This window comes from Anas acuta, chromosome 3 (genome assembly GCF_963932015.1).
Source record: "Anas acuta chromosome 3, bAnaAcu1.1, whole genome shotgun sequence".
Lineage (NCBI taxonomy): Eukaryota > Metazoa > Chordata > Aves > Anseriformes > Anatidae > Anas > Anas acuta.
The window spans coordinates 7,575,440-7,602,506 of record NC_088981.1 but is presented as its reverse complement, the minus strand read 5'-3'; the positions used below and the strand labels follow the sequence as shown (position 1 = coordinate 7,602,506).

The following is a 27,067-nucleotide window of genomic DNA, read 5'->3' as shown; positions in this document are numbered from 1 at the left end:
GCCGAAGTAGCAATCCCTTACTGTCACACCTTTCTTTAACTAACTAGCTTTAAATGGTCTTACTTTTTCAAACTCAAGTGAAGTTTGACAGTTAAACCTGCCGTGTACCCTTCAGATGTATTTAAAGTCACATAAAGCTGTGCACGAATTGCAGAGCTTGTACTGAAAGTTGAAGCAATGCTTATTTTCATGTTTTCATGCCTTACTCATACAGTATGCTTCACAGTGGGCTGACCTCATTTTTTCATTATGAGAGTTTAAACTTAATGTGAAATAAAAGATGAAGTCTTTTTCTTCTTTGTTTCAAAATGGACCTCCAAGAGGATGTTGGAGTTCTTTGTAACTAATTATGTAGTATCTCAGGTTTAATGTTTGACGTATTTATCTAAAGTTACATAATGTAATTTACCTTTCAAAATTAAACCGAGAATTCATAGTTAATTTTGAGAGGAGAAGGTTTTGCCATTATTTTGGTAATGTTAACTTTTGTTCCACTCTTCCTGTAATGTAAATATAAATAAAGTTACATGTATCTATATCTTTATTGCGCTGTGCTCAAGATTGTCCAAGTTCTTACGAAAATAAACTGACTTTTGAAATTCCAGTGCATTAAAACTGGGGATGTATGTCCAAGAATATGGTACGCTGAGTTTCCTTGAAGCTTCAAATGGGAAGTGCCTTGTAGCCTGTTGTCATTTTCCAGAAGTACAGTGTTCCCTACAGTTTTCCACCCTTGATTTTGTACATTTCTCCATGCCTTCTAAAAATTACAGAGGTTTCTAGATATGAGAGCACATTTATCCCAGGATACTGCTTTGGGCTGAGTGCTTATTATTTGGAGGAATTGCAAGAAGTCAGCACTCTCAGGAACTCTATTCTATTAAGAAAATGCTTCCAGCATTGTTTTTTGTTTTTTGTAGCAGAATGTCAGCAAATCTATCAGCTTGCATTTGTAAGAAGAGAAATGCTGTTTGTTTTTTATTCTTGGTTATAAAAGATTTTCTTCTTCTCTGAAACACGTTGAAGAGAGTGTTGAGGCTTAAGAACAAAAGCTGGAGTAAGTGATGTCAGTGCGCTTCAAGTTCTCACGCATGTTGGGAGTTGTTTATTTATGTAGCATTTCCCTGCAGAGAAGATAGCTAGGTCATACTACAGCTCAGGCTTCCTTTGTCAGCTATCAAAGTGTTATGTTGCCTCCCTGTGGGCTTCAGGATATCTGAAGAAAATGCCTGGCAGTTTTTGAAGATGCCTCTCTGAAACTCTCTGAAACAACGCTAGTTTGGGCTAGTTGTTCTGAAAACTGTTGTATGCAGCTTTTTCTTGTAATGTGGGACCTCTTAGGCATTCAGCTTCCTGGCTTGATGTTTTGGGGGACAACAACTTGTTAGCACCTCGAATCAAGTGGTCTTAAACACATTCAGTTATGATTTCCCTGCTTCCTGTATGTTGTTGGCTATGACAGGCCTCTCCTCTCAGATAAATCAGGGAACCTGCAGCGTACAAATTCCAGTGGATATATTAATATAAATCTTCTAGGGAGACAGCAGTCTAGATCTTGAGGTAAACTCAGAGATACAAGGTTTTATATCCCTTGTGACACTTCTTTAATATTGCTATATTTGTATATTCTCATCATATATGTAAATATCTTTTTCTTCATTGTCTTTCAAGATAGATGTGTCCCACACAGGCTAGGAGAAAGGACTACTGTGGAGTAAACTTGCAGTGTATAAGGAGGATTTCTTTTATCTCTTTGGAGCTTTGTGTTAATTGGCTTTATAAATATTACCTAATCCTTGCATTATGCAGCAGGTAGAAGAAAATACCTCATCTTGCCCTTCTTGATATCTTTTCAGTGTTTGCAGCCTAGGATGTAGAGTGCTTGTTTTTATTAGAAATTTCCCTTTGGAAAATAAACTGCCAAGTTTGTTTTCTTCAAATAACCTGGACTGGCAGGGACACTGCGCCTATTCCATTATTGATTAAAATTATTATAAGTTGATAACTTGTAAGATTATTAAAAATACCTTAATGACTGTAATAGTACTGATAATCAGAAATCTGCATCTCCTTCCTGTGATAATAAAGTATTCTTCATTTAAGTAGAAGACATTTAAATCAAGAAAGCACACTTCTTAGCATCTACCTGGTTCATTCATTAGAGGGCACTGCACATCTACAGAAAAAACAGTGGGATTGGCAGAGAACCTCGAATGCATTTCCAGTGTTGCCATTTCACTTCCTATAACCTCCTCTACCGAACTGTCTGGGGGCAGTGTAAGATGAAATACATTGCAATGTATTAAGCTCAGTTTTGACTGTTTGCTTCTGATAGCAGTTTATGGTTATTATATAAGGCTAGAAAATAAATTCAAATTATGTTTTCAAGAAATGTCTTCAGCACACCATATGATTTGCAATTTGTGTTGGTCTACATGTGATACATACTTCTACATACTACTTCCCGAATATTAAACCCGGAGTATAATTACAGTCATTGATCTTAGATTTTGTTTGTGTATATGGTTGGAAATGTGTGTTGCTTCCATTGCATCCAGATGCAGAAATGTCATTAAACAACTGCTCTCTCTCTTTCTCTCCACCTCTGTATCCAAACATGTAGTTTGTTTTTGGACGTGGATTTCTCTGATGTATATGAAAATCTTCTTGCAACTGGAGAGAAATTAATTTAAAAACATTTTTATAAATATCATACAGGAGTAGTTTGCTTTACAGCAATGAGTGTTAGTCTGCACGTTCCTGAAGAGAAGGGATAGGCACTTGTTTCTCCAGGTACTCTGGCGTAAGGCACTAGAGTAATAGAATATCCCTAGTTGGAAGGGACCTGAGTGGATCAATGGGTCCAACTCCTGGATCCACACAATACTCCCCAAAAAACAGACACACTATATCTGAGAGCGTTGTCCAAACGCTTCTTCAGCTCTGGCAGTCTCGGTGTTGTGACTACACTGGGGAGCCTGTCCCAGTGCCCGACCACCCTCTTGGTGAAGATCCTGTTCCTCATATCCAACCTTGAACCCTACCCATTGCCCCTTTGTGCTATTGAGAAAATCCTTCTATGCTTAGTGGATTTTTATTATCCTGTTTGCTTTAGCTTTCCTCTTACACGCATTAACCTACCTTTGCAAGTTTTTTTTTTTTTATATTTTCCCAACTTCAAAAACGTTCTTCACTTTTTGGGATACGAGACATGTTTGTTCTGCTGTATGGTAGACTTCTCCGTTAGACTGGAACATTGAGGTTATATACACAGTTTTAAAATAAGGAAATGATTTTGTAAGTTTTGTTGCATTTAAGCTTGATTTTTGTCAAACTTGTATTTTGCGTTCCTTTTTCTGCTTGCCTTATCTCCTGTGATTCTCTTTCAAGTGAATGGCAAAATACAGTAGGATCTTATGGATCTAATAAAGCTTGTTTTAAAGAGGCTAGTTTAAAACAATGGTTGATGTTGTGGTTGATGTTGAGCTCCAGTATGACAGACAGATTGTGCTAAGTGAGCTGAAGCTGCCTAGAATAAAAGGTGTGGTTATGATGGCTAGCAACACAAATAAAGCACTGTCTGGCATTGACAGCGTTTGCACTGAACGTTGAGCTCTGGTCAGGGGAAAAAAAATAATGCTGTTAACTGACTCATTCATATATCAATTGTGAATGTGTTTTATTGAGTTGGGTTTAGGAAAACAATGCTTCCATTTCATACTGGAAGCAAACCACGCGATCGGACTCTTTGCAAGGGTGTCTGTTATTCTGCTTCATGCCAGCGCGTCGCTTCGCTTTTACCTCCTCTGTCAAAATAAATCTTTCAGTTGCGTGGAGCCAGTTCTTGGTGTAATAGTCTGAAATGCTTATCAATTATTTACAGGATTAATATGGGATACCTCAGTTTTATGTCTAAGCCACAGCTGTAGGCACTGTTGTTTTTCACTGAGTATCAAGTGAAACACTTCTGTGCTTTAGGCTACAAGGTTTAAGATGAAAATGTCATTATCGTTGGATAATAGCATAGGTTGTTTTGTACAAGTCATCTGTCACAGCCAGTAGGTAGGCACAAAATATTAGTATTAACCCTTTCACTGCAGCTTTAGTTTATAATTGTGTTGCTTTGTCTTTTAAGAAAGGTGGAAGTAAATGTGTTACTAGAGCTGCGTAGTCAGATAAGGACTTCATGTACGCTGGTTTTACAAGCTGGCTGTGGTTAGATGTCACTTTATTTTCTGAATAGTCATGGAAGAACATTTACTTCTCCCTGCCATCCTTCTGGTTACTTTTCTTTACCTTCCCCCTTCTTTTTTTTTTTTCCATGTGGAAAATTCACGGTCCTGGTGGACAAGCTGAACGTAAGCCAGCAAAATCTTCCCCCAGCAGCTAAGGCCCTAAGTCCATCCTGTGCTGTACTACCAAGCCAGTAGCCTGCATGGTTGAGGGATTTGGTAGCCTCAGTTCCCACAGTGACCAGTTTGGGCTTTGTCTTTGACATCAGTGTATTGAAGCGATGCCGCTGGAAGGCTGTTGAGATGCTTGGGAGGATGGAGTGTGTGGTGGAGGAGGAGGAGAAACGGGGGGAGTGGGCTTATTAAATCTGGAGGAAAGGAGGATCAGGAGAGAGTGAACCTTCCTGCTGTTTTCCACCATGTGATGGGGCTGGGGAGATGTGGATCTCCTTCTTCTCTAAGTCCTTCTAGGAGGTAAAGCATTTAATGGGTTCTTTTTTGGAGATGCAAGGTGAATCAAAGGAGCTTGTGTGTCGTCTGTACGTGGGGGACTGGTGGCTGCTGCTCTCATCTTAAAAGAGATTGAGTTTAGCAGAGAATTTTGTCTCTTGCCTGTGTCAGTAATGCACCTGATTATTTTCTTAATTTTAATAACAACCATGAGCATGCCAAATCAGCGAGTTGTTGGATTTGTTCTTCCTAGGTCATTCTTCTGGATTTGCATGTAGCAAACCGCTTGTAGTACTTACTGTGTGTGACTTTCAATGTTCACAGCAACTAGAAGAAAAGAGTGAGGATGAAGAGGATAAAGAATGCTTAAAGCAAGCAATAACAGCCCTACTGAATCTTCAAAGCAGTATGGAACGGATATGCTCCAAAAGTCTTGCAAAACGAAGGCTTAGGTAAACACGTTTCCATTTTTCCTGCTTTCTGCTCTTAGCGCTTTGCTATAAATCCAGGGCTCCCAGTTTCCTCTTTTAGTAAACAATGAACAAAATAGTTTGTGACAAGCCTGCTTTTTCAGAGGAAGTGACATCAAAGCCAAGATAATTTGTTATTGTTTTAAAACCGTTCGAATTTCTGTGTGTCCTTGCATACTGCTAGTTGAAACATTCTGAAAATTCACGGGTAAGTAGAAAGCTACAGCATTTGCCACTTTCTTATGCTCAGATTAAAAATACTCTAAAAATATTTTAGAAGCGCATTTGTGTGAATAGAAGGAAATGTTCTTGAATTTAAAACTGCTTAAAGCAATTTGCCGTTGCACATAAAGCTCTTCTAGTTAAAAGTTACAACTGGATAACAGAAATTGCTACCTAATTTTATATACGTATCTATGTTATAGTGAAATCTTGGATTATATCGTTTGTCATTTGATTTAATGCTCATGTTTATTTTCTTAAACAGTTATTTAAGCATGTTAAGACTGTACTTTTGATATTAAGGTTGTTTGAGTATTTTCTTTGCCCAGCAAGATTTCTATTGTTAAACGTTGTATTTAGGTTCAGAAGTGAATGTATTTTAACAGCTTATTTTTTCTGAATGCGCTTATTTAAATTAATGCTTTCTAAAACTGTTTGTCATCTATGAGAGTGAGTGATGTACTAGGCTAAGAAGCACTAACAGCCTGCCCACTTCTGGTTGCCTGTGTTTAGGTAAAAACATTTGTTGCATAGAAGCTAAGTGGGAACTTTGTCAGTCGGTGCACTTAGGAAAAACATTAGTCAAGCTTTGTAATAGTGCTTTCAGGAGAAGAACCTGATACTCGGTGTTTAAACTGTGTTCTCAGCGGAGTTCTCACCACTCAGAGAGATTATCTTGTGTTGTTGTTGCTAGTGGTGGTTGTGATTTTTAAATCATGGTATACTAATAGGCTGCCTTTTTCCCATCCTACGTTGAAGTGAATCTGCATGCCGATTCTATACTCAGCAGATGAAGGGGAAACAGCTAGCAATTAAGAAAATGAATGAAATCCAGAAAAATATTGATGGTTGGGAGGGTAAGGACATCGGCCAATGCTGTAACGAGTTCATCATGGAAGGAACGCTCACGCGTGTGGGAGCAAAGCATGAGAGACACATCTTTCTATTTGATGGCTTGATGATTTGCTGTAAGTCAAATCACGGCCAGCCAAGACTTCCTGGTGCTAGCAATGCAGAATATCGTCTAAAAGAGAAGTTCTTCATGCGAAAGGTACAAATCAATGACAAAGACGACACTAATGAGTACAGACATGCTTTTGAAATCATCTTAAAAGATGAGAACAGTGTTATTTTTGCTGCTAAATCAGCTGAAGAGAAAAACAACTGGATGGCAGCATTGATATCTTTGCAATACAGAAGCACGCTGGAAAGGATGTTGGATGTAACGATGTTGCAGGAAGAAAAAGAGGAGCAGATGAGATTTCCAAATCCTGAGCTTTACAGGTTTGCAGAACCTGACTCTGAAGAGAACATTGTGTTTGAAGAAAATATGCAGCCCAAATCCGGAATCCCGATCATCAAGGCAGGAACTGTAGTCAAGCTTATCGAGAGGCTGACTTACCACATGTATGCAGGTGAGGCCCTTTATTTCCATAACCAGAGAAGCTGATGAGTGGTTTAGGCTTCTGATTTTCTGTATTAAATATGTATAGCAAAATATATACAGTATGTAAAAAGCCAGTGTGCTTTGCAGTGTACATACTGTGAAATGCATTTTGAGTTAAGGTTTGGAATTTGAAATTTGCACTGCTGTAGCAATTAAAAATACAAATCCTTTTTGGCTGAACGCAGCGGGATAGGCATGTGCATAAGGTTATTCTCATGTGAGGGGTTGGGCGGGGGGTCAGGGTCCAGCAGGAATTGAGCTCCAGACAATACTTCTTCCTGTATGCCCCAGGCTACAAGAATTGCCTTCCCTCAAGACTTCCATGGCTGGGTGGCACATGAAGGGGCTAGCACTGCACACCAGAACTGTGGGCCTGGTTGCTGCAGTTAAGAGTTGCACTTCATAAACTATTACTTCTGTCCATGCTGATGTCAAATGAATAGACCAAATAACAGCTTGCTAGAAGCAGGCACTTGCATAATTTTCACCTTAATCAGAAGTTCAGTGTGAATTTGATTCAAGAACTTCAGGTTTCTGTTTGCTTTGTCAAGATACGTTTGTTTCTGTGAAGGTATGTTAATGTTTGTGTGGGACATTTCTGTGAGATTGAATGCCTCATCCAGTCCTATCTCTGTGTGGAGTTTTTCTTGATAATTTTCCAGGATTTTTATAAGCTGTGATGAAAAAGCATAGGCTTGGTTTTGTTTGTTTGTTTTCTTTGGTTCTACCTGTATGGGCAGTTATATCAAGATGCATAAAGTTTAGAATAAGTACTTCTCATATTTGGCTGCAGCTTTTTGTCTGTCTTTTCACTCCTTACTCCAAGAAATTGTTCTTCTGCAGCTCTATCTTGATGGAACTGGACTCCAGCATAGAGCAGGAATGTTTGTTTGGAAGGAGCCAGGAGTAAGCAGAATATAATTAATACAGTTTAGTATTTTTATTTTTAAAGTGCTTCCAAATAAATCTGTTTACTCCATTACTTTTGTTGCTCTTCTCCATACGTCATTCAGTTTAGCTTTCCTGTCACTTACTGGAAACACAAATGCAATATCTTGCTGGTAGTTTTTACCAGAGAAGTTTTGTTGCCTGTCTTCATTTTCTTGTGGTTTTATAAACTTTTAGCTGTTGGCTTCAAATTTTACAGACACGATTTATGACAATTTTATGGGTTTGGAAGTTAGAGTAAAACAATTCAGTGTTAGAGAAAGGAAGAGTGGCTTTTTTTTTTGTTCTGTTTTGAGCTAAAATTGTATTTGGCAGAGAATTAGCAGAACCAGTACTGCTTTAGTGACATGTTTGCTGTGCTTTGGCTGGTTTGCATACCACTGGGAATTGGCCTTCCATATGCAGAGGGACTCTTGTTGTCCCCAAATCCATTGGTTAGATCCACGTTCACTTCCACAGGCATTGAAATCCCTGCTCTCAACAGCCACAATTTAATGAAGCTTGAGGTAGGTAGCTCGTAGCCCGCTGTTAGTTGTGTGATGTTGACCAAACCACTCTTTGGCTCACCTGAGAATATGGGTACTGCAAAATAGCCTGAAGCACTTGGATCTGTTATCCCCCACAAAAAAAAAATAGGGGAAGGAAAGAAAGAATTTGGTTGTCTTGTGATGTATTTGGCCCATCACTGTAACCTTAGAGATCTGAGCGCAACATGCGTGGCTCCGATGCTGAATTGCTTGGTTGTGTGTCATTTCTCTAAGCTCTTATCTTTCATTACATAGCTTCTGGTTAGTCGCTGGTTCTCTGTGGGGACGAATGGAGTCATTCTAACCATTCTTCGCTGTCTTTTCCAGGGAAACAAAGGAATAGGTTTAGTGACTCAGCCAAAAAGGCTCTGTTGTACAGGAAACGAGGTCCATTTACTATGTAAATCATTCAGTGTTTTGTTGCATTTTATGAGATGCAGTGAGTAGGGCGACAGCTTTCCATAGTAACCCTTTAACTGTTCTGGGCGTGCATCAGCTGAGTGCAGGGCTTCTCTTCTGCTTTCGGGTGTAGGAACACGAGTGTCCCTGTGGTATCTAGCTAAACAGCTACAGATGGTGGATTTCTTATTGCCCCACAAAGGATTGTGTGTGTGCTTACCATCTTAAAAGAATTGTGTTGACTTCATGTACATATGCCAGAACAGCAAGCTGTAACTCATTAAGGTGTCTTTCCTCAAGTGTAGGTAGCCCCGCATATGACAATGTCAAGGCAGATATTTTGGGAGTCTTCTCTTGTAAGTCAAATACTAGAAGGAGTAATTACAGATATGGTCGCAAAGGTTATGCCAGTTTGGTGGAAATAGCTGAAAAAGTGGAGTTAGTGGCAGGGGATGAGCCCTCCAGCCACCGCCAGAGGTAGAGCAGAGAGAAAACCCTGGGGGCTGCCTGGCCAGGAGGTGCAGCGGGCTGTCAAAACCCTCCTCTGGTGGAGCAGCGGAGCTGGGAGAGGTCTCCTAAAGCAACTTGCCTTGTGTTTTCACCCGAGAGATGCTGCCCTCTGATTAGAAATTCAGATTCTGACCCCGTTTCCATATTCTGGTGGTTTTTACTTGTTTTAATGTGTTTCTGTGGTTATCTCCTCCTCCTGATGCTTGCTTAAGAGCAGCTCGGCTAGGTGGTACCAAGATTTGAAAGCCATGGCCATTTTTTTTTTTTTTTTTTTTTTATCTATAGGGCAGTGCTCTTCTATTTTTAAAGCTTTGATATGTTAAGAGTGCTTGTGCGTCATCGTAGTGTCCGTTTCCTTTCTTAAGGAATTCAAGGGTGATTATTTATAAATCCTTGTAGAACAAGTTATTGTTCTTTTTTAGCTTTCAAATTGGCTGTATTGAAGAGAGAATTATCACATGAGCAGACATCCTGGCTAACCAGTGTGTTGTCTGCATTTTTTTTTTTAACACTTGCTCATATATTGTACGCTATTTTGAGTTGCAGATTTTGCTAGTAAGATAACGGAGTTAGATTTCATTTTCTGATTTACTTCATTTGAAATTCAATATGCATTGTAGATTTAGACACTGAGTCTACCTGTAAATAACAATAGCTATGACTCAGAGCTTGCAGCGATCTGAAAACATTGATTGCTGTGGAGGCTCGCTTCTCTTTCATGCAGACAAATGCTGTTTGGGGCAGTTGCTGCCTACTACAGAATGCAAGCTCTGAAAACATGAGTTACTGTGTTTAGTTAAGTACTTGTTTTTTAGGACACGAAAAATCATATGTTTGCATGATGAGGACAATGGGGACAGGGATCACATTCTTTGTGCAAAGAGATTTGGAGGTTTGCCTTTGAAAAGACTATACGGTTTCAAGGAGAGGTGAGAGGTATTGTGATAAGAAAAACAGTAATGAAGGAAATTGAGATGATAAAGCACACTAGCCAGTGTATTGTGTAGGAAATGGGAATTAGCATACAACAGAAAGGCAAGGAAATGCTGCGTGGCACAACATGGTTAATCTGCGTGATGGATTGTAGTAAATTAAACGAAGAGTTCAGTGGGATTTCAAAAAAGGTAGGATATTCGCTGAGATGGATGAGATGCTGGTAAGTAGTTTGAGGATTTTAATGAGGGTCTTAAAACCCCACATTCCAGGAAACAAATCCAAATGTGAAATTGGTGTATAGTTTTAGGTCAAATAATGCTGGGTTTCTTCCTGCATTACAACCTATAGGAACTCGTTTCAAGTGCTACACGCTGTTCAGCCAATTCATACTAGAAAAATTACCTTATTTTTTTGAAAAATATATATGCATTTAATATGTAAAGCCATTGCAACCTGCTCATGAGTTTTGTTTAGTGATAGCAATGCTAGCTTGGTTTCTAGTCAGCTCTGTGTAGTGCCAGCATGCTGTCACTGCATTTCCTCATACTTGAAAACAAATGGTTTTGCTTTTGTAATTAAGGGAAGTGCATTGCTTTCTGTCTTGAATACTTGTTTTTAAAGCTGATATGAATGTTTTAAAGATACTGATATGTACTTAATCAGTTAATATGAAATGTACTTATTTTCTTGCAGTAAAATAAAGTCAGTACAACTGTAGGGTAACTGAAAAAAATACCTAGCCTACCTTAACCACAGCTGTTCATAAGTTGTACCAGTTTTGGGAAAACATTCTACCCTGGAAGAGTTACGCCAATTTTTATCCAATGCAGTGCTGGTTGTTCTGTTTTCTGAGTTGTTTGTTTGTCTTGCTCTTTGTCAAAAACGGCTGTTTACTAGATGGCTCATAAATAAAATGATCTGTTATTTTCAAAGTTGTTGAAAGAGAATCCTATCTTTTAATAATTGAAGGGAAATAGCCATTTTTATGATTTGTCAAATGGAGTTAAAATTGCTTTTAAATTCTGCTTTTTATTTCTATTTTAAGAGGTTGTGAATTGTTACCAAAGCAGCTTCATTTTACACCATCGTCTTTCTGCATTCAATACTCTAGCATCTTTCGTTTTGAAGGATGCAATTAACTTATTTTCAAGTATAAACCAGTAGATAATTGCTGACACAAGCATAATTCTTTGTCTTAGATCCCAACTTTGTTCGGACTTTTCTCACAACATACAGATCCTTCTGTAAACCTCAAGAGCTGCTGAGTCTACTAATAGAAAGGTATGCCACTGTTAAAATATTACTCGTATGAAGTGCAATATTTGTTTAAATTTTTACCTGGAGTAGAACTTGTAAGATTCTTGTTTTCCAACTGGCTTTGTTTTACTCCAAACACTTTAAAAAATTCGTGAAATTTAAGGATGACAGAGTGCAAGTAAAATGCATGAGTTATATCCAGAAGTTTTAGGATTGTTCAGTTGGCTTCAGTAATTTCCAGTGCTCCACAGTTATGTCTTTGAAATCTATACTAATGTTGATTATAGCGTATCTTCCTGTGTTTAGCAAAACATAAGAGCCTGACATGTAGAAACCATCTGAATTTTGAGCTATCTTCAATCAACACGTACTCATTTGAGCAAGATTAGTTTAGTAGATGACTGGTACTTATCCCCACCTTCTGTGCTAGGTTTGAAATTCCAGAGCCTGAGCCAACAGAAGCTGATCGTATTGCAATGGAGAATGGAGACCAGCCTCTTAGTGCTGAGTTAAAAAGATTTCGGAAAGAGTACATACAACCTGTGCAGCTACGGTGAGTACTGCAGCAATGTGAGCCAACCTGACTTCCTTTTAAGTTTTTAAAGTACAAAACTTTGGATACAGAAGCTCTTTTGGATAGCCAGGAGCCTTTCTTGTAGATGTTTTGATAGCATAGGGGAGCAGTTAGATGTTTTGACTTTGGTGCTTGAATATCTGGTGGGAATTTGACTCATGGCATGAAAATTCATGGCATGAAAGGCCTTGGGATAGACTTCTGCTGAGTTTTAGGCTGGTAGTCTGCAAATCAGTTTCTTGCACTCATGGCTTTTATGGAATCCATGTTTATGCAAAGTTGTACACCGTAAGCTTGCCACAAAGATGTATGTGGAGAACATTATAAAAGTTATTTTAATGAATATTAACATTACTCTGGCTTCTCTGAATATAAAGTTAAAAAGAAATGCTTATAGCCGATGAAATGCAGACAGTAGAATAATCCTGTTTGTTCTGCTATTCTGATATTCCTGCAAACTAAAAGCCTTGAAATGCTAGACATGAAGACAGACCATATTGTGCAATACTTACTGCCCTTTTTCTTCTGCAGAGTATTAAATGTATGTCGACACTGGGTAGAACACCACTTCTATGACTTTGAAAGAGATGCTGATCTTTTGCAACGTTTGGAGGAATTCATTGGAACAGTAAGAGGTACTTAAAGTTTCTTAAGTAGTGGTCTTTTTAAAGCATGCCTTTTCCAAGGTATGGAATGGATCACTTTGCCTTTCAGTGAGTGGATAAAGAAAAACAGAGCTTATATCTTATTAAGTACTTAAATTCTATTAAATTCCACAGTATCTGGCCTCTGTTCAGAAGAAAGAATACTTTATTTATATCCTTATTTGATAAGTTCTATGCTATAAGGTGACTGAAATCAATGACAAATTACGAGAATTGAGTGATGCTCAGGACAGAATAATTATTTTGATTGTCCTCTTAAACAATATGCAGGTGTGATTTTTGTAAAAGTTTGGTGGAAACCACTGGTTTGTTAAAGCAAGGGTTTTCCAGCTCTTTCACGGTGCATATCGGGCCTGTAGATCACCTTCCAATTGTGACTGTACTGGAGTTTCACATTCCCTTACAAGAACAACTGGACAGGTACAGGAGCATTTTGTAGAAAAATGTTACAGTAGAAAAGTATTCCATGGTTATTTAGCAATTTAGAAGAGGTGGAAAATGAAGCAGCTAGTTTAATGTGGATTACTGGTAAATTGTCAGTGGACTTGCCATCTCACGTAGGAAATTCTTATGGTGTAGAGCTAAACAGGCATTTGTCCTTTGGGTTTTATTCTCAGCTTTGATGATAAATACGGTTGAGGGAGAAGCTTTTCCCTGTTCATTATTATTCCCTTCTATGCCTTCTGAGGTAAGCGTGTACTCCTGCCCAAAGGATAAAGTTCAGGTGGTTCACAGAAATGCACTTTGGACCAAAAAAAAGCTGGTTTCCATAAACTCATTGTAAAGTCGTAGAAGAGAGAAAAATGCCCCCTGATTCAGTGCAGAAGCCAAATTTAGATGTCATGAATGTGCTTGGAGAAACCTGACGTGCTCGGCATTGGCTGTTGAGGGTTTCTTCATAATATGTCTGAATGCTTTGAGAGTTGTTTGGGAACACCATGTATACATTTCTGAGTATACGGTTGCTTAATTGTATTGGCGGCATGGGGATGGCTATTGAATCAAAAATTTCCCAATTATACAAACCTCTGGGAAAAAAGTATTAAGACTAAACAGCAATTTTCTCCCTGTGTGCCAGGCAAAGCGATGAAGAAATGGGTTGAATCAATCACCAAGATAATCAACCGGAAAAAGCAGGCACAAGCCATTGGGCCAAGCCACAACATTACTTTTGAAAGCCCACCTCCAGCAATCGAATGGCACATAAGCAAACCAGGACACACAGAGACTTTTGACTTGCTCACTTTGCATCCAATAGAAATTGCTCGGCAGCTCACTTTACTTGAGTCAGATTTTTACAGGTAACTTTCCTCCATTGAAAAACACATGACACAAACCAAAATATCCTCCAGCATGAAATTGTTTCTGCGGGCCCCTGCTGTGAAGCCCCACGGTAGGTCAAGGGACTTTACCGATGCTGTATATTAATTGTTACTTTTTCAGCCAAAAATTCTAAAAACTAGTATTTGTTTTGTCATCCCCAAGCGAACGTGCGGTGCCTGTGACTGATGCATACTTTCAATTGCATTGTGCTGCAGGTTTCTCCTTATGCTTTCTGAGTAAATCAGCCTTTGAGAAGCACGAACATGAATTAAATTGGTATCCTAGATTGTGAAGCAAATCATGGACCATGTCAGATCTCACCAGATGTCTGTGAGAGCTTGTTAAGATGCTGGAAGCTCACATTTTATTACGGTGAATGAGATGTGGACTTCATTCTTCATTTAGATGAACAGAAGTGGTTAATAGTCATATAAATTAAGAAATATTTACATGTTAGAAAAGAAGCACAGAAATACAAGTCACTTGAGTCATGTGGTGAGCCTAAGATCAAAGAAGTGATACCTTAAGAATTCAGTTCCAAATACTAATTTCAAATTCCCTGGAAATGAAGAAGCTTTGGAAAAATAGTATCTTCTTTCATGCTTGTGATTACATTTTTTGATACATGCATCTACTTTTTTTTTTTAGAGCTGTGCAGCCGTCTGAACTAGTTGGAAGTGTGTGGACAAAGGAAGATAAAGAAATTAATTCTCCCAACCTTCTCAAAATGATAAGGCATACAACTAACCTCACTTTGTGGTTTGAAAAGTAAGTGACTTTGCTAAAATATGTACCTAGTCCGTTACTGGATATGTACAATACTTTCAGAAGGATGTTGTGAAAAAAATCTGTTCTCGGAGAATTTCAGTTTAATAGTGTTTAGATGCTACAGCTGGTCCCTGAGATAATTTTACCATAACGATTTCAGCTTTTTAGTCTTTTAATTCTTCAAAGCAAACTTTATTCTAAAAATTTTCGGAACTGTTGAATAATTTGATAAACTTTTCATACTTATGTGTGTTACAACTTAATATTTTCTTATGGAAATCTCTTCAACACTACAATACAAAATCAAATGTTCTTGTTTATTTAGATGTATTGTAGAAACAGAAAACCTAGAGGAAAGAGTAATTGTAGTGAGCCGAATAATTGAGATCCTGCAAGTTTTTCAAGAGCTAAACAACTTTAATGGCGTCCTTGAGATTGTCAGTGCAATGAACTCTGCAGCAGTGTATAGGTTGGATCACACATTTGAGGTACAGTGATGAAATGTTCTCCATTTTTGGTATGAAAGTGTAATGCAGTACACCTTAGCTACATTGAAAGCTTACCTTTTCAGTAGGCATGTCCTTCCGAGAAGGAACAAGGAAGGTAAATCTCCCAACAACCGAATCAATTAGGGTGTAAGAGTTGTTTTTTTATTTCTGGGTTTCAGAAGAAAGAAATCAATCCTCACTTCAAAAAGGCAGAAAAAGGTAGCAAGATCCTGAGATGGTGGGGCACTGTCCTTGTGGTCACTGACTTAAATCAGTGGGAGATGCTTACTCTCAGTATTGTTGCTGGCTTACGCCATTACGCTGGTTTTCCAAATAACCGGTTTTGTCTCTCTGTAGCAAATTCCCAGTCGTCAGAAGAAGATTCTGGAAGAAGCTTATGAACTGAGTGAGGATCACTATAAGAAATACTTGGCAAAACTCAGGTCCATTAATCCTCCTTGTGTGCCTTTTTTTGGTAAGTATGTTTGGTTCTGAACGAGCTATATCATGCATAAACCTTTGGAAAATAATGAGCTAAGGCACTAAACAAAAGTATGAACAATAGTGAGAATTCAGTTTTAACAGGATATTCGGGTTTGAATTTCAGCTGCCCAGACATCAAAGCATTTTCCCTGGCTTGCTTAAACTAGCAGCAGGACTGATTGTGTAAAGGAAATTGTTAATTGCCTGTATGTGAAAGAAATGTTAAATTGACCAATAATTGCATATGTTATTTGTGGCAAGAATTAGTATACCTGGAATATCTTAATTACATAGTTATTCATTTTTCCTTTAAATGCAGTTTCAAATGTCATTTAAATGGAAGGTGGGCATGTTAGAAATATTTACTAGCAGGTAAGAAGGGAACACGCCCAAATACTCCCAAACAACGTCAAGAAATAAAAATAGATTTTGGTAAAGAACCCTGTGCTGCATCATCAGACTGAGGAGTTCTTCCAAGTAGGATGCTTGGAATTTCTGAAGTTTAGCAAATTATGAAATTAGGCAGAAGGCATTGCTGCTGCTTGGACATTTGCTCCAGTTCTCACTCACTGTACATTGTATTTGTCCAGCACAGACTTCACAGTTGAAAGAAAATGGTGTTGATAGCTTTTCTGGCCTTTCACAAATTTGGGAAACATATACCCCAGAGCTCTCCAAAGAAGGATAAGGTCAGCTAAGAAACCTTTTGTCCTGCTTCAGAGATGAGTAGAGGTTAGCATGATCACACATGAATAGTTCTATTTACTTCTCAAGCTGCGGTCAGAAGAGTCGTATGACAGTTCAGCCAGGTCATTCGTGGACTTGAGATGAACTCCTCTCTCTAATCATCATGATTTGATGTAATTATGAGGGCAGGAGTGGAACAGAAGAATAAAACACAAATACTTTTTTTGGGCTTAGCTGGGATCTCTGGTGGAATAGAACTGAATTCTGGCAGAATAGTTGAGAGAAAGCAGTTCAGTTCAGTGTAGACTTGTCTTGCAAATTGCTAGTAGTGTTCAGTGTTGTGAGGTTCCTAAACAATGGCAGGATGCGTAAACCTGGAGATTTTGATGCAAAAGTCAGAATTCACAACAATTAAAATACTTAAGTTACTGCCTTATTGAGAATGAGCTGTGACTTATTGACCCCAAATGAAAATTTTTCTAAGTAATTAAAATGCACAAATTAAGTTGTTTAAGAATTTTGTTTTCCAACCACATACCTTCTCACTTGTTTTGAAACTACATATTTAGAATCTCTTTTGTGTTCTCCTTAGGAATTTACTTAACTAACATTTTGAAAACAGAAGAAGGCAACCCTGAATTTCTAAAGCGACATGGGAAAGAACTTATAAACTTCAGCAAGAGAAGAAAGGTAGCTGAAATAACAGGAGAGATACAGCAGTACCAGAACCAGCCATACTGTTTAAGAGTAGAATTTGACATCAGGGTAAGTGGCATTATTTCCATGTGTCCACACCTTGAGGTACTTCTGTTGTGATAACATCAGCTGATAGAGACTGAATCAGAGATGAGCAGAAGGCTTGCCATAAAATCTGTCAACTCTGTAAGAGAAGAGCAAAAAGCTCTCACGTCTGTAAGAGCAAAAAGCTCAATGCTTGCAATTTGGTGTGGGGGGGTGATTGTTTTGTTTTTATGCACGTTTTTTTATTTTATTTTTTTTTAATTTCAGCTGTTGGAGTGTTGGTAGGTAGATCTTACTGATCAGTGTTAAACAGTAACAGAAACTGCCAGATTCTCACGGTCCTTCAGTCATTTGCTTTTATTTGTCACTGGCCTGTAGTGAGCCCAGTTGTCTTTTTCCTCCTCTGTTATTTTTCGTTTATGTTTTCAGGTTTACCTGATAACACTGCATTTACTTCATGTACTGGTGATGATGCTCACAGTTTTGTCCCCTTGTGTACTTGTTCTCCTTGGTTTGTGTGTTCCTCCCTAAGCAGTCTGCTGCTTGCTTTTCTTTCTCCTTTTTCTTTAAATGTGTTTTCAGCTATGTATTCTCAAAGAGCCATAGGACTGTTTATCTTAAGAGACTGCAGGATTTTCTCTTGGTATTTTTTCTCCTCAGGGTTTGACAGAATGTGTTCTGAGAGCAGTCTTCCCCTGCATCAGTGTAGAGATGGGCTGTATACAACTTCTTCAGAGGGTGTTCAAGCTAACCTGGTCTGCTTTTTGCACTACAGAAAATATTTATGGTACTAGCACAGTTGTTTCTTTAGGCCAAGCATAGCACTAGGAATGTCCATCAGAGGGCTGGCAACAGGCACTTGCTAACTTAAAAATTTATCACTGCTTCTGACTTGAACGTTTTCTCTCTTCTATGGAGCAGTTGGGATCACTTGTGCAATAGAAACAAGCACCAAAGAAATAGCTTAGCTGATGTAATTTTTTTTACCTTCTTGTATTTCAGAGATTTTTTGAAAACCTGAATCCAATGGGAAACAGCATGGAGACAGAATTTACAGATTATCTGTTCAACAAGTCCCTAGAGATAGAGCCACGAAATGTCAAGCCTCCACCAAGATTTGTTAGTATTCTCCCCCCCTCCCAAATGCTTACATTTGTCTTTCAGAGAGAGGTGATTTATTTGGCATTTTGATTTTGTTTGGTGTGTTTTGATTTTGTGTGACGCTTTGTTTCCTTTTTGTCATTTCAGCCCAAAAAGTACAGCTACTCTCTCAAGTCCCCGGGTGTTCGCCCATCTAATCCAAGGCCAGGTACCATGAGACACCCTACACCCCTGCAACAGGAGCCAAGAAAAATTAGTTACAGTCGCATCCCAGAGAGCGAGACTGAAACCACAGCATCTGCACCAAACTCTCCACGAACACCTTTGACCCCACCCCCTGCTTCTGCTACTTCGAGCACAACAGATGCCTGCAGTGTATTTGACTCAGATCCTTCCAGTCCTTTTCATGCAAGTAGGTGAAAACTGATAGTCTGCCAAGACTGTGTGTATTAGATTTTGTGGTCTTAAACAGGTAAAACCATCTTTAGTCTTGACCATCTTTAGATAGCCTTTAGCTTATGCTATATGGTATGCTTTCAATATTTCACATTGTACATGTAGGAGGGCTGTCAAAGGAAGTACAAAGTTAGTGCCCTGTTGAACTGTTTGCCACAAGGGGGTGTCCTAGTGTCCTCACTAGGTCTCCCAAATACTTCATAAGAAGGTATTTCTTCGATGTTGGATTGACCCACTGACTGCAGGTTCAGGATATTGTTTTAGTGCTTTTGTGTTAACATGGACAAGTTTGTGGTGTGGGTTTTGGTCTTAAGGATTACTTAAGAAAGCACAGGAATTGGTGGACACAGATGATTGCAGCTCAGAAAAGCAGTTTTCTGGGATGTGCAAGATAGAGGGTTGTTTAGTTGTATATTCCTTTAACACCTCTTGTTTCATGCTGCCTTTTACAAGCAAGTAATTTAGTAAAGTAAAAGCATGCTGCCTTTAATGATATCCTTACTGACAATGATAAAGGAAATATACCGTGTTGAATAAAAGTTTATCATTATCGGGATTTTTCTTTTTATGCCCACTAGGATCCGCTTCTGTGTCATCCATAAACTTCACCAAAAATTCAGATGAAGCTCATGTTCCCCCTCCAGTTCCTCCTCGAAGAAGACCGGAGTCTGCCCCCGCTGAATCCTCCCCATCAAAAGTAAGTAAGAGGAAAAACGAGTGTTTTTCTGGGAGAAGAGGGAAGGGTACAATAGAAAACGAACTCTTAAAGATAATATGTGTATTTTTTAACAACTGTATGTGAAACAGCAAGCAGCCATGTATTTCAGGCCTGCACAGTTCAGCCTTACTATGTCCTGATCCCAAACCAGTGAATTAACAGATGAGACCTAAATTCAGGATTAAGAATGTCTCTATCTTGTCTATCAATCCAGAGTGATTAGGCTCACACTTTGCTAGAACTTGGAGCCACGGGTAGATGTTTCCATCTGCAATAATTGTCTCAGAGCATCATTTTGGGGTGTATGTATCGGGGTAAAGAGATGAAAAATACTGATGGAAAGCAATGAATATACCTTAGTCTCCTGAAAAGATTCATTGGAATATTTGACCCTTGATGCTGTGGTGCTCAGTGCTTTTCCTTGATCACCTGTCCTGTCTACCTGCTTCAGCCATTGCTGCATCTTCCTTTAACATTTGGGATCTGATCTAGCCTTTGCTGCAGTGTCAAATTTCTCTTGATCTCAGTGGGAGCTGGTTGATGGCTTCAGAGAATTGGGTAGATTTGAAAATTCCATTCAAAATTACTTTGCATGTCTTTGGCTTTAGGGCAGGGCTTCTGCATGTCTCTTCAGCAAGATGTCCTTTTTGGACTACAGGTGACTCTGCTGCCAGCCAGCAGACTTTAATGCGTACTCAAATTCCTATCAAAAAGCAGTTGAAAACATAAACATAATAAGATGGTGGAAGCTGTCATAGTGGGCTGCAGCCTGGGAACCACTCCAGTAATCATGCCTACTTAGTTCCATCTTCTGAGCATAGTTAATTTTTTCCTCTGTTCAGCATCATGTGCCTCTCCCTTTTCCACATTTTCTTGGAGAAATATCTGGTGCTATTACCCATCCTAAGCGCCTGTTACCAGCATGGAAACTATTGCTCTGATCATTCTTTGGCTCGCCTTTTCTCCTCTCGGTGCATCTTTCTTCCCTGCATCCCTGGCTGTTAACTCACGTATTGATACACCCATGCTCTCCCCTCCTGCTCATCTGGTCTGTTTGTCTTTTCTGTCTGCATCACACTGAGAAACGTGTTTGTTTCATGCACCGCCACTCCCTTTTGCTTCCTTACTCTTCATCTTCGTAGTGCGCTTGCTTGCTGTGTCTTTTGCTTAACCAGACAGAGCAATCTGCAGGGCAGGAGCTCTGCTCCCATTTCACAGCAGGGCCTTGTTTTTTTGCTGCCACTCTAAAGCTTTATTGAATGAAATGTTTGCGTACCTCAGATTACTTCTGCGCACCTGGACAGCCCACCAGCAATCCCTCCTAGGCAACCAACCTCTAAAGTGTATTCACCAAGGTACTCAGTGCCTGACCGGACCTGCATCTCTGACCCCCCTGAAAGCCCTCCTGTGTTACCACCACGAGAACCTGTGCGAACTCCAGATGTTTTCTCTAGCTCACCACTACACCTCCAACCTCCACCACTGGGGAGAAAAAGCGAACTTGGTAACACCTTTTTCCCAAACAGTCCCTCTCCGTTTACTCCCCCTCCTCCTCAGACACCTTCCCCACATGTAGCGCGGAGGCATCTTCCATCACCGCCTTTGATACAACAAGACGTGGACCTCCATTCTGTTGCTGGACCACCCGTTCCTCCACGACAAAGCACTTCTCAACATATCCCAAAGCTTCCTCCAAAAACTTACAAAAGGGAGCACACACACCCATCGATGCATCGAGACGGACCGCCCTTGCTGGAGAATGCCCACTCCTCCTGAACTGTCCCCTGCGCTGGGAGTCACATTTTCCTGGTGCTACGTCTGTTGCTGGCAATGGATGCACTGAACCTGGTGGTGCCAAGGAGTTGGGATGTGTATGCCAAACACTAAAAACTCTCCAATGGATTGGAAATGCAGTGTACAGAAATGGAATTGCAAAAATGGACATTCTAGTGAAAAACCGGTTAACTTGCTATTCTTCTTTTAGTATGCAGGACATTTGTTCTAAGATAATTGGACAACTGATTGTACCAGAAAACAGACTTGAGGGACTTCTTTGGCCAATGAGCAGAGACTGTGTTTGTGTAATGATCTGTAATGCCCAGTACAGGAAGGAAAACAGTCTTGTATCCATCAGTTCCATACAGTGGCACAGTTTTTGGAATGAAAACATTATGCACTTTTTTTAAATCTCAAACAGGGAACTTTATATCCTTCTTAATTTTCCTTTGCTTTACTCCCTGCTTTAAAATACTTTCCTAAAATTATGAGAAGGACTGTGAGGAAGATCTGTGGTACCTAACCGAGTTAGAATTAAGGCATAGCACTGTATTGCGGTCCTGTTTACAAGTTGTTACAATGAGTAGTAGGGGGTACCTAGGCTTCACCAAAGAGGTACTTTATTATTATTTTCTGAAATATTATGGTGCCAGTTCAAAAATAAATTTTTGCCAGGAAGCATAATGTCTAATTATTGCTTTCTTTAGATAGAGCAGATGAAAGTCTTACATCATTGAAACAACAGCAAATTTTTAAAAGAAGGCAGCACTATCAGCTGAAGTAAATATACTACTACATTTAGAAGACTGTTAATCTCTGCTAGGTTATGTCATGTTCTTTTTAAGGTTTACCGATAATCCATTTCATGGCTAGTAGCTATTCTTTTTCAGTCATGCCATGAAAAGAGTCACTTGTGAAAAGGAGCACTCACTGGCCAACTTCCATAGCTATTGTCATGTTTTACTAACAATAGATTAATCAGCATACATAGAATTGCCTTGCAGTTGCATAAATCATGTGTATATAGTGAATGTTGCATAAATATACTTGCAGATTGTTTTTAATTTAATTGAAATAAAGATACAGATATGTTTGGCTGACATACGTTAAATTATTACACGGACAAATGTACAACTCAGCTTTTCAGGTAAGCACATGTTGTGGTACATATTTTTCCTAGTTCAGTCGATGTACTTGAGTTGTAAGAGTCTAAATAGAAGTCGGTTTTGGCATGTGTATCGAAGTAATAATTAGTAATATTGGAGAAGCTAGCTTACTCCCAAAGTGAACTATTACACATTATAAAATTTTCTCAGACCTCTTATATGCCACTTGCTAGGGAAATTCAAACTTATATTAATCTTTGCAGAAGCTTTCTATGTCTGAAATGCACCTGAGAGAACATGTACTGGCATAAGTATCATGACATGGATTATCCATAAACCTGTGTACTGTTCAATTCTAGACAATACTGACAGTAATGCATGCCAGTTCTTGAAGAAAAGAAGCTCTATAATCTCCACTGCGGTATGTTTGTGAAGTGTGAAGTATCTCACCTACAGTTAATATGGCTCATGGGTCAAAGTAAAATTCTATCACGTTTCTTCTTTGGAAGCAGAATGCATCTTAGAAAACTGTGTCATTAGGGATGGTGTTGTAGAACGATGATAGAAATTACCTTTTTTAATGCTTTCTGCAATGCCATTGAGCAGTGCACCTTGATCCTTTTGTGTGGTCTTTACATTTCAGAAAGTGTTCCGATTCCGTCAACAAAAACAGCAGTTTTCATCATGGTCAAATGTTGAAATGTGTCAGTTGTGTTCTTTCTTTGATGTCTTTAACAACTTTGCTTTGGAACGTTTTTCTGGTCAAAGAAGAAAAAAAATGAAGATCTCTAAACCTTGGCTTCAGAGGAGAACGTTCTTAAATGGGATCTTGGTAAAAACCCTTAAGCTATAGGAGGCGTGATTTAGGTTATTGGTTCTTCAGATGTAAGCAACATGAATGTTGAAAATGTTACTGTTGGAAATGTCATATAAATTATTGGCTCATCCATGGATTACCAGGGAAAGTTCTTTAAAGTTAAACTTTCTGAACTGTATCTCTCCCTTTTGATAAATCTGTAGTCAAGGCAGACGAAGCAAAAGGAACGATTAGTTGGTGAAGTCCTCCACTAGAAGGGGGGGATCTCACATTGATCCTGTTAATGAGTACATTTCTTCAATGTCAATTGGCCTCTCTTTTCCTTTGTCAAATGGGCAGAATGCTGTCTTGCATCTCTGCTTGAGGACAAAATGCCTTTATTGGTGGGATACCTGGATAATGGTGATAATGGCCAGTGTGCAAGAACCTAGCATAAATGTGCTTTGGAGCCCAGCAGAACAGGTCAGTCATACAGTGCACAAAAGATGGTATCCACTCAGCTGCAAACAAGAAGGAATGAGGAAAAAAAACCTGTTGCATTTAGGATAGGAGATTTGAGTACAACTTCTAAGCCCTTGGTTTGTCTCATGACAGTTTCATTTGCATTAATGATTATTTAATCCACAATGACTTTTTATTTGGACCATGTTTGTGTTAGTGACAATACTTTCACACGGGAAACGAAATAATTTTTACAATGCTATATCTGGCTCCTGGGTAAATGACATTGGATGTTCTGGTGTGGCCTGGGATGATGAGGCGTATGATTGGCCTTCTGGACGAAGAAACATGCTTGTGGGGAGGCTAGCAGCTGGCTTGGGTGAGTTGCTGTATAACTCTAGAGTGCCTGATACAACAACAGCAAAATTTGTCAGCACAGTAGGAAAATGAAGTGCTTGAAGAGTTACAGAGGTCAGCAAAACTTCAGAGGTGCGGTACTTTACGGTTTGTGCTGTGTCACCACAAGGTTTATACTTCATAAGTAGACTTAGAGCAGCAGCATCAGGGTTTATTTTCTTCCAGCATGAATGCCATGGTTGTGTATTAGCCCAGAGAAGCCCTCTGAGAATTTGGAAGTGCCAGTATTGCAAGCTTGGTGTGTTTACTTCCATTTGGCACGCTGTATGGAAAGTCAGCTCTCTGCTGCCTGGTGACCCAAGCTACCTGTACCTGTCACAACATTTAGCAGCTCGGACAAAGGTTTCCTGTAACTGTCTGCTAGCAGAGAACGCTGTCCTGCTTACGGATCCACACCGTGGAAGTGTTTGAGTGCTCCCTTCTCAAGAAACCATCTCTAACCTGTTTCTCTAATATGCCCCTCTTAAATCAGGGAGGGAGAGGTCGGTCTCAGTAAGAATAAATCTGTGCTATTGCATTGGATTTAAATACTTCAAGGTTTAGACTGACAATTGCTGGGTGTTTATTTTTTATGTATATCTGAAGTCAGGCTTTCTGTTCAGCTGGGTTTTGCTTCAAATGCAATGATGTCACTGGAGTTACCACTGCCGAGGTCAGTAGATTATTGTACTTCTGGGAGAGGGTTTTGTTATATACATGGAAGCTTTTTTTCAACCTGAAGAGGTACTTGCACAGATTTGCATCTCAGCAGTCTGTATCGAGAAGCCAGCGTGTAATAATTGGCATCATTTCACTTCTTTGTGGCTGTTGTCCAGTTGCTAATGTGGCATTTTACTGAGGCAGTGTCTATTACTGTCTCTTTCAGTATTACTGCAATTTAAGCTCAACTAGAAAGAACCCCTCATTCGTGAATATTTCTATTGCAAAATCACAGGAAAGTTAAACAAAATACTTGTTAATGCTTTGCTGCTGTGAGCAGTGCATTTAGTTGCAGGATATAAAAATCCTTCTTTGACTTTCTCCTGAATGCTAATGTCTTTCCAGACAACAAGTAGGAGTTTAGTCAAAAAGGCTGTTTTAAGATGATATTAAGATATTTGACAAGTCTTATAGGTGCCCCCTGGCATGAAATACCTTTTTTAGTTGTTGAGTCGTAACTTCAAAACGCAGGTGATGCAGGGGCTGGAACTGTTTTAGCTCATATTTGTTAAGGAGAGAAATGTGTGTCCCAATACAGTTGTGAAGCCAAAAGTGCTTTTAACTTAGTTTGTAAATCCCATGCCTTTTTCCTTTAAAGTTAAAACAACACCTTTAAGTGCATTTTTCTGTCAACTGTGAGCAAATTTCTCTTTTGCCTTTAAGAAAAAACAGTGAATCGGGTAGTGCTGCAGCATTATAGGGCAAACAAAGGAAAGAGCAAGTCACTTCTTTTGACTCCCTAGCACGCAAATGTGAAATCATGAGGCAGATGATTGAAAAGTTGGAAGGAGGGAGAAATGTGCCAGATGCATGACGACTTCAGTAGCTGCCAAATGTGCCTTTTATGAAAAGAACATCTGTAATATTTACAAGGTTAGAGGAACGTAGATGATCGGGGTGCATGTTGTCAGCATTGTTTTGGGCACATTCATTCAAGTTACGGGGGAATGAGCATTTTTTTGGTTGTGAAAAGAACAAATTTTAGGTTCTGACAAGTTTGTTCAAGTATACGTGGACTTTTGCCTTTGTTTAACGGCACAGTTACTTGCCAGAATGACTAAATCCTAAAAGCTGCGTCGGTCCAGAAAAGAGAAGCAGTAACCTTCCTTTGGCACACCTGGTGACCTGTGTACCTGTCTGTAGGGTGATCTTTGAATGCTGTGTCTGCAGTGGTATTCAGAATGCGTTTAAGCAAAAATTTCATAGTGGTTGTTACGTTTTGGCATTAAAAGATACGTTCTAAAAATAATAATAAAAAAGCCTTACGTATCTCAGAAGTGTACGCTTTTGAATATTTAAGATAGTCTGGAAGTCTTGGTAGTCTGAGACTGGCTGCCTTAGGCTTAGTACTGTGTATTTTGACATTAAGGACATCTGTGAGTCTGCTAGAAATGTAGGTTTTGTTTAGGGTAGTAAAATGCTAACATACAGCATCCTCTGCTCAGAAGGTGCTCTGACTGGAGTAGAAAGCAAGGTGTGTGTGCGGTAGGGGTCACAACATGGCTTCCTGATAGTGACAGCATCTTCTAGCTGTGTCCTCTGCAGTAGGATTATTTACTGTAGGTGTAACTCCTGCTCTGCAGCTTTCTGTTACAGCTTACTGCATCGCAGGATCTGCAGTCTGTGGGTAAATATTGGTGCTTCAGTTTTGCAGAATGATTTTTTTTAGCTATTCGGTTTCGTCCAAGAGCCTGTGTCTTGTCTCCTTGTTGAATCAGATCATACTGAACAAAGGGGCGGTATGTTTAATAGCTTGTATCTAGCAACAGACCAAACCTGCTTTCAAAGAGCAGAGTCAGTAAATGAAAACCAAAGCTGCAGGGAGCAGTAGTAGGGATGTTACTTGTGCTTGCAGGGAAGGCATGAGCACCAGGGCTGAGGTTGCCCTTTGTGGTGTCATTGTTTTGGGGTCTGCTGAGAATGTGACAAAAGCAAGAGCTGGAATTAAATTTTGGCCAAAAAAAAAATGATACATGACAGATTCGTCATTAATACGGGAATGTGTTGAGATCTCTTACAGAGTTGGATAGTTGAAATTTCAGTGTTGGGTATGTCAGTGGAGGAGGCTTGTGGGATTTTTTGTGAAGGCTGATGTCTGTAGCAGTGGCAGCAGGAAGAGGTGGAGAGTGGCACTGAAGAAATGTCCCACGGAGCTGCACCAACAGCAGGAACAGATCTTGAGCAGAAGTCTAGAGAGAGCAAGAGCTTTTTATCGGATTGATGGTTCAGAGCCTTGAAATAAGGTGTATGGAAACAGTCTTCTTACGTGATTGTGTGCTCAGTGTAGCAGGGTTTTGTCAATGATGTCGCCTCCAAAAGGGCCTTAGGAAACATGTTCCTCTTTTTAATGCATGCAGTCTTACGGCTGATTCAGTATAAAAGAGACAGCAGCATTATTTAAAAGCAACA

At 39.4% G+C, this 27,067-nt stretch overlaps 1 protein-coding gene across 1 annotated transcript in view; it reads left to right on the top strand.

Moving 5' to 3' along the window:
- Positions 1-22,278, top strand: part of SOS1 (SOS Ras/Rac guanine nucleotide exchange factor 1) — a 47,935-nt gene extending 25,657 nt beyond the window's left edge. The window contains exons 9-22 of the mRNA XM_068675529.1: positions 5,007-5,134; positions 6,134-6,789; positions 11,341-11,422; positions 11,829-11,951; positions 12,504-12,607; positions 13,716-13,938; positions 14,609-14,728; positions 15,054-15,216; positions 15,574-15,691; positions 16,979-17,151; positions 18,130-18,246; positions 18,376-18,640; positions 19,263-19,381; positions 20,684-22,278. Of these exons, the coding sequence (XP_068531630.1) occupies positions 5,007-5,134; positions 6,134-6,789; positions 11,341-11,422; positions 11,829-11,951; positions 12,504-12,607; positions 13,716-13,938; positions 14,609-14,728; positions 15,054-15,216; positions 15,574-15,691; positions 16,979-17,151; positions 18,130-18,246; positions 18,376-18,640; positions 19,263-19,381; positions 20,684-21,178 (2,886 nt within the window). The 3' untranslated portion in view covers positions 21,179-22,278. The remainder of the gene's footprint in view (positions 1-5,006; positions 5,135-6,133; positions 6,790-11,340; positions 11,423-11,828; positions 11,952-12,503; positions 12,608-13,715; positions 13,939-14,608; positions 14,729-15,053; positions 15,217-15,573; positions 15,692-16,978; positions 17,152-18,129; positions 18,247-18,375; positions 18,641-19,262; positions 19,382-20,683) is intronic.
- The last annotated feature ends 4,789 nt before the right edge of the window (positions 22,279-27,067 follow it).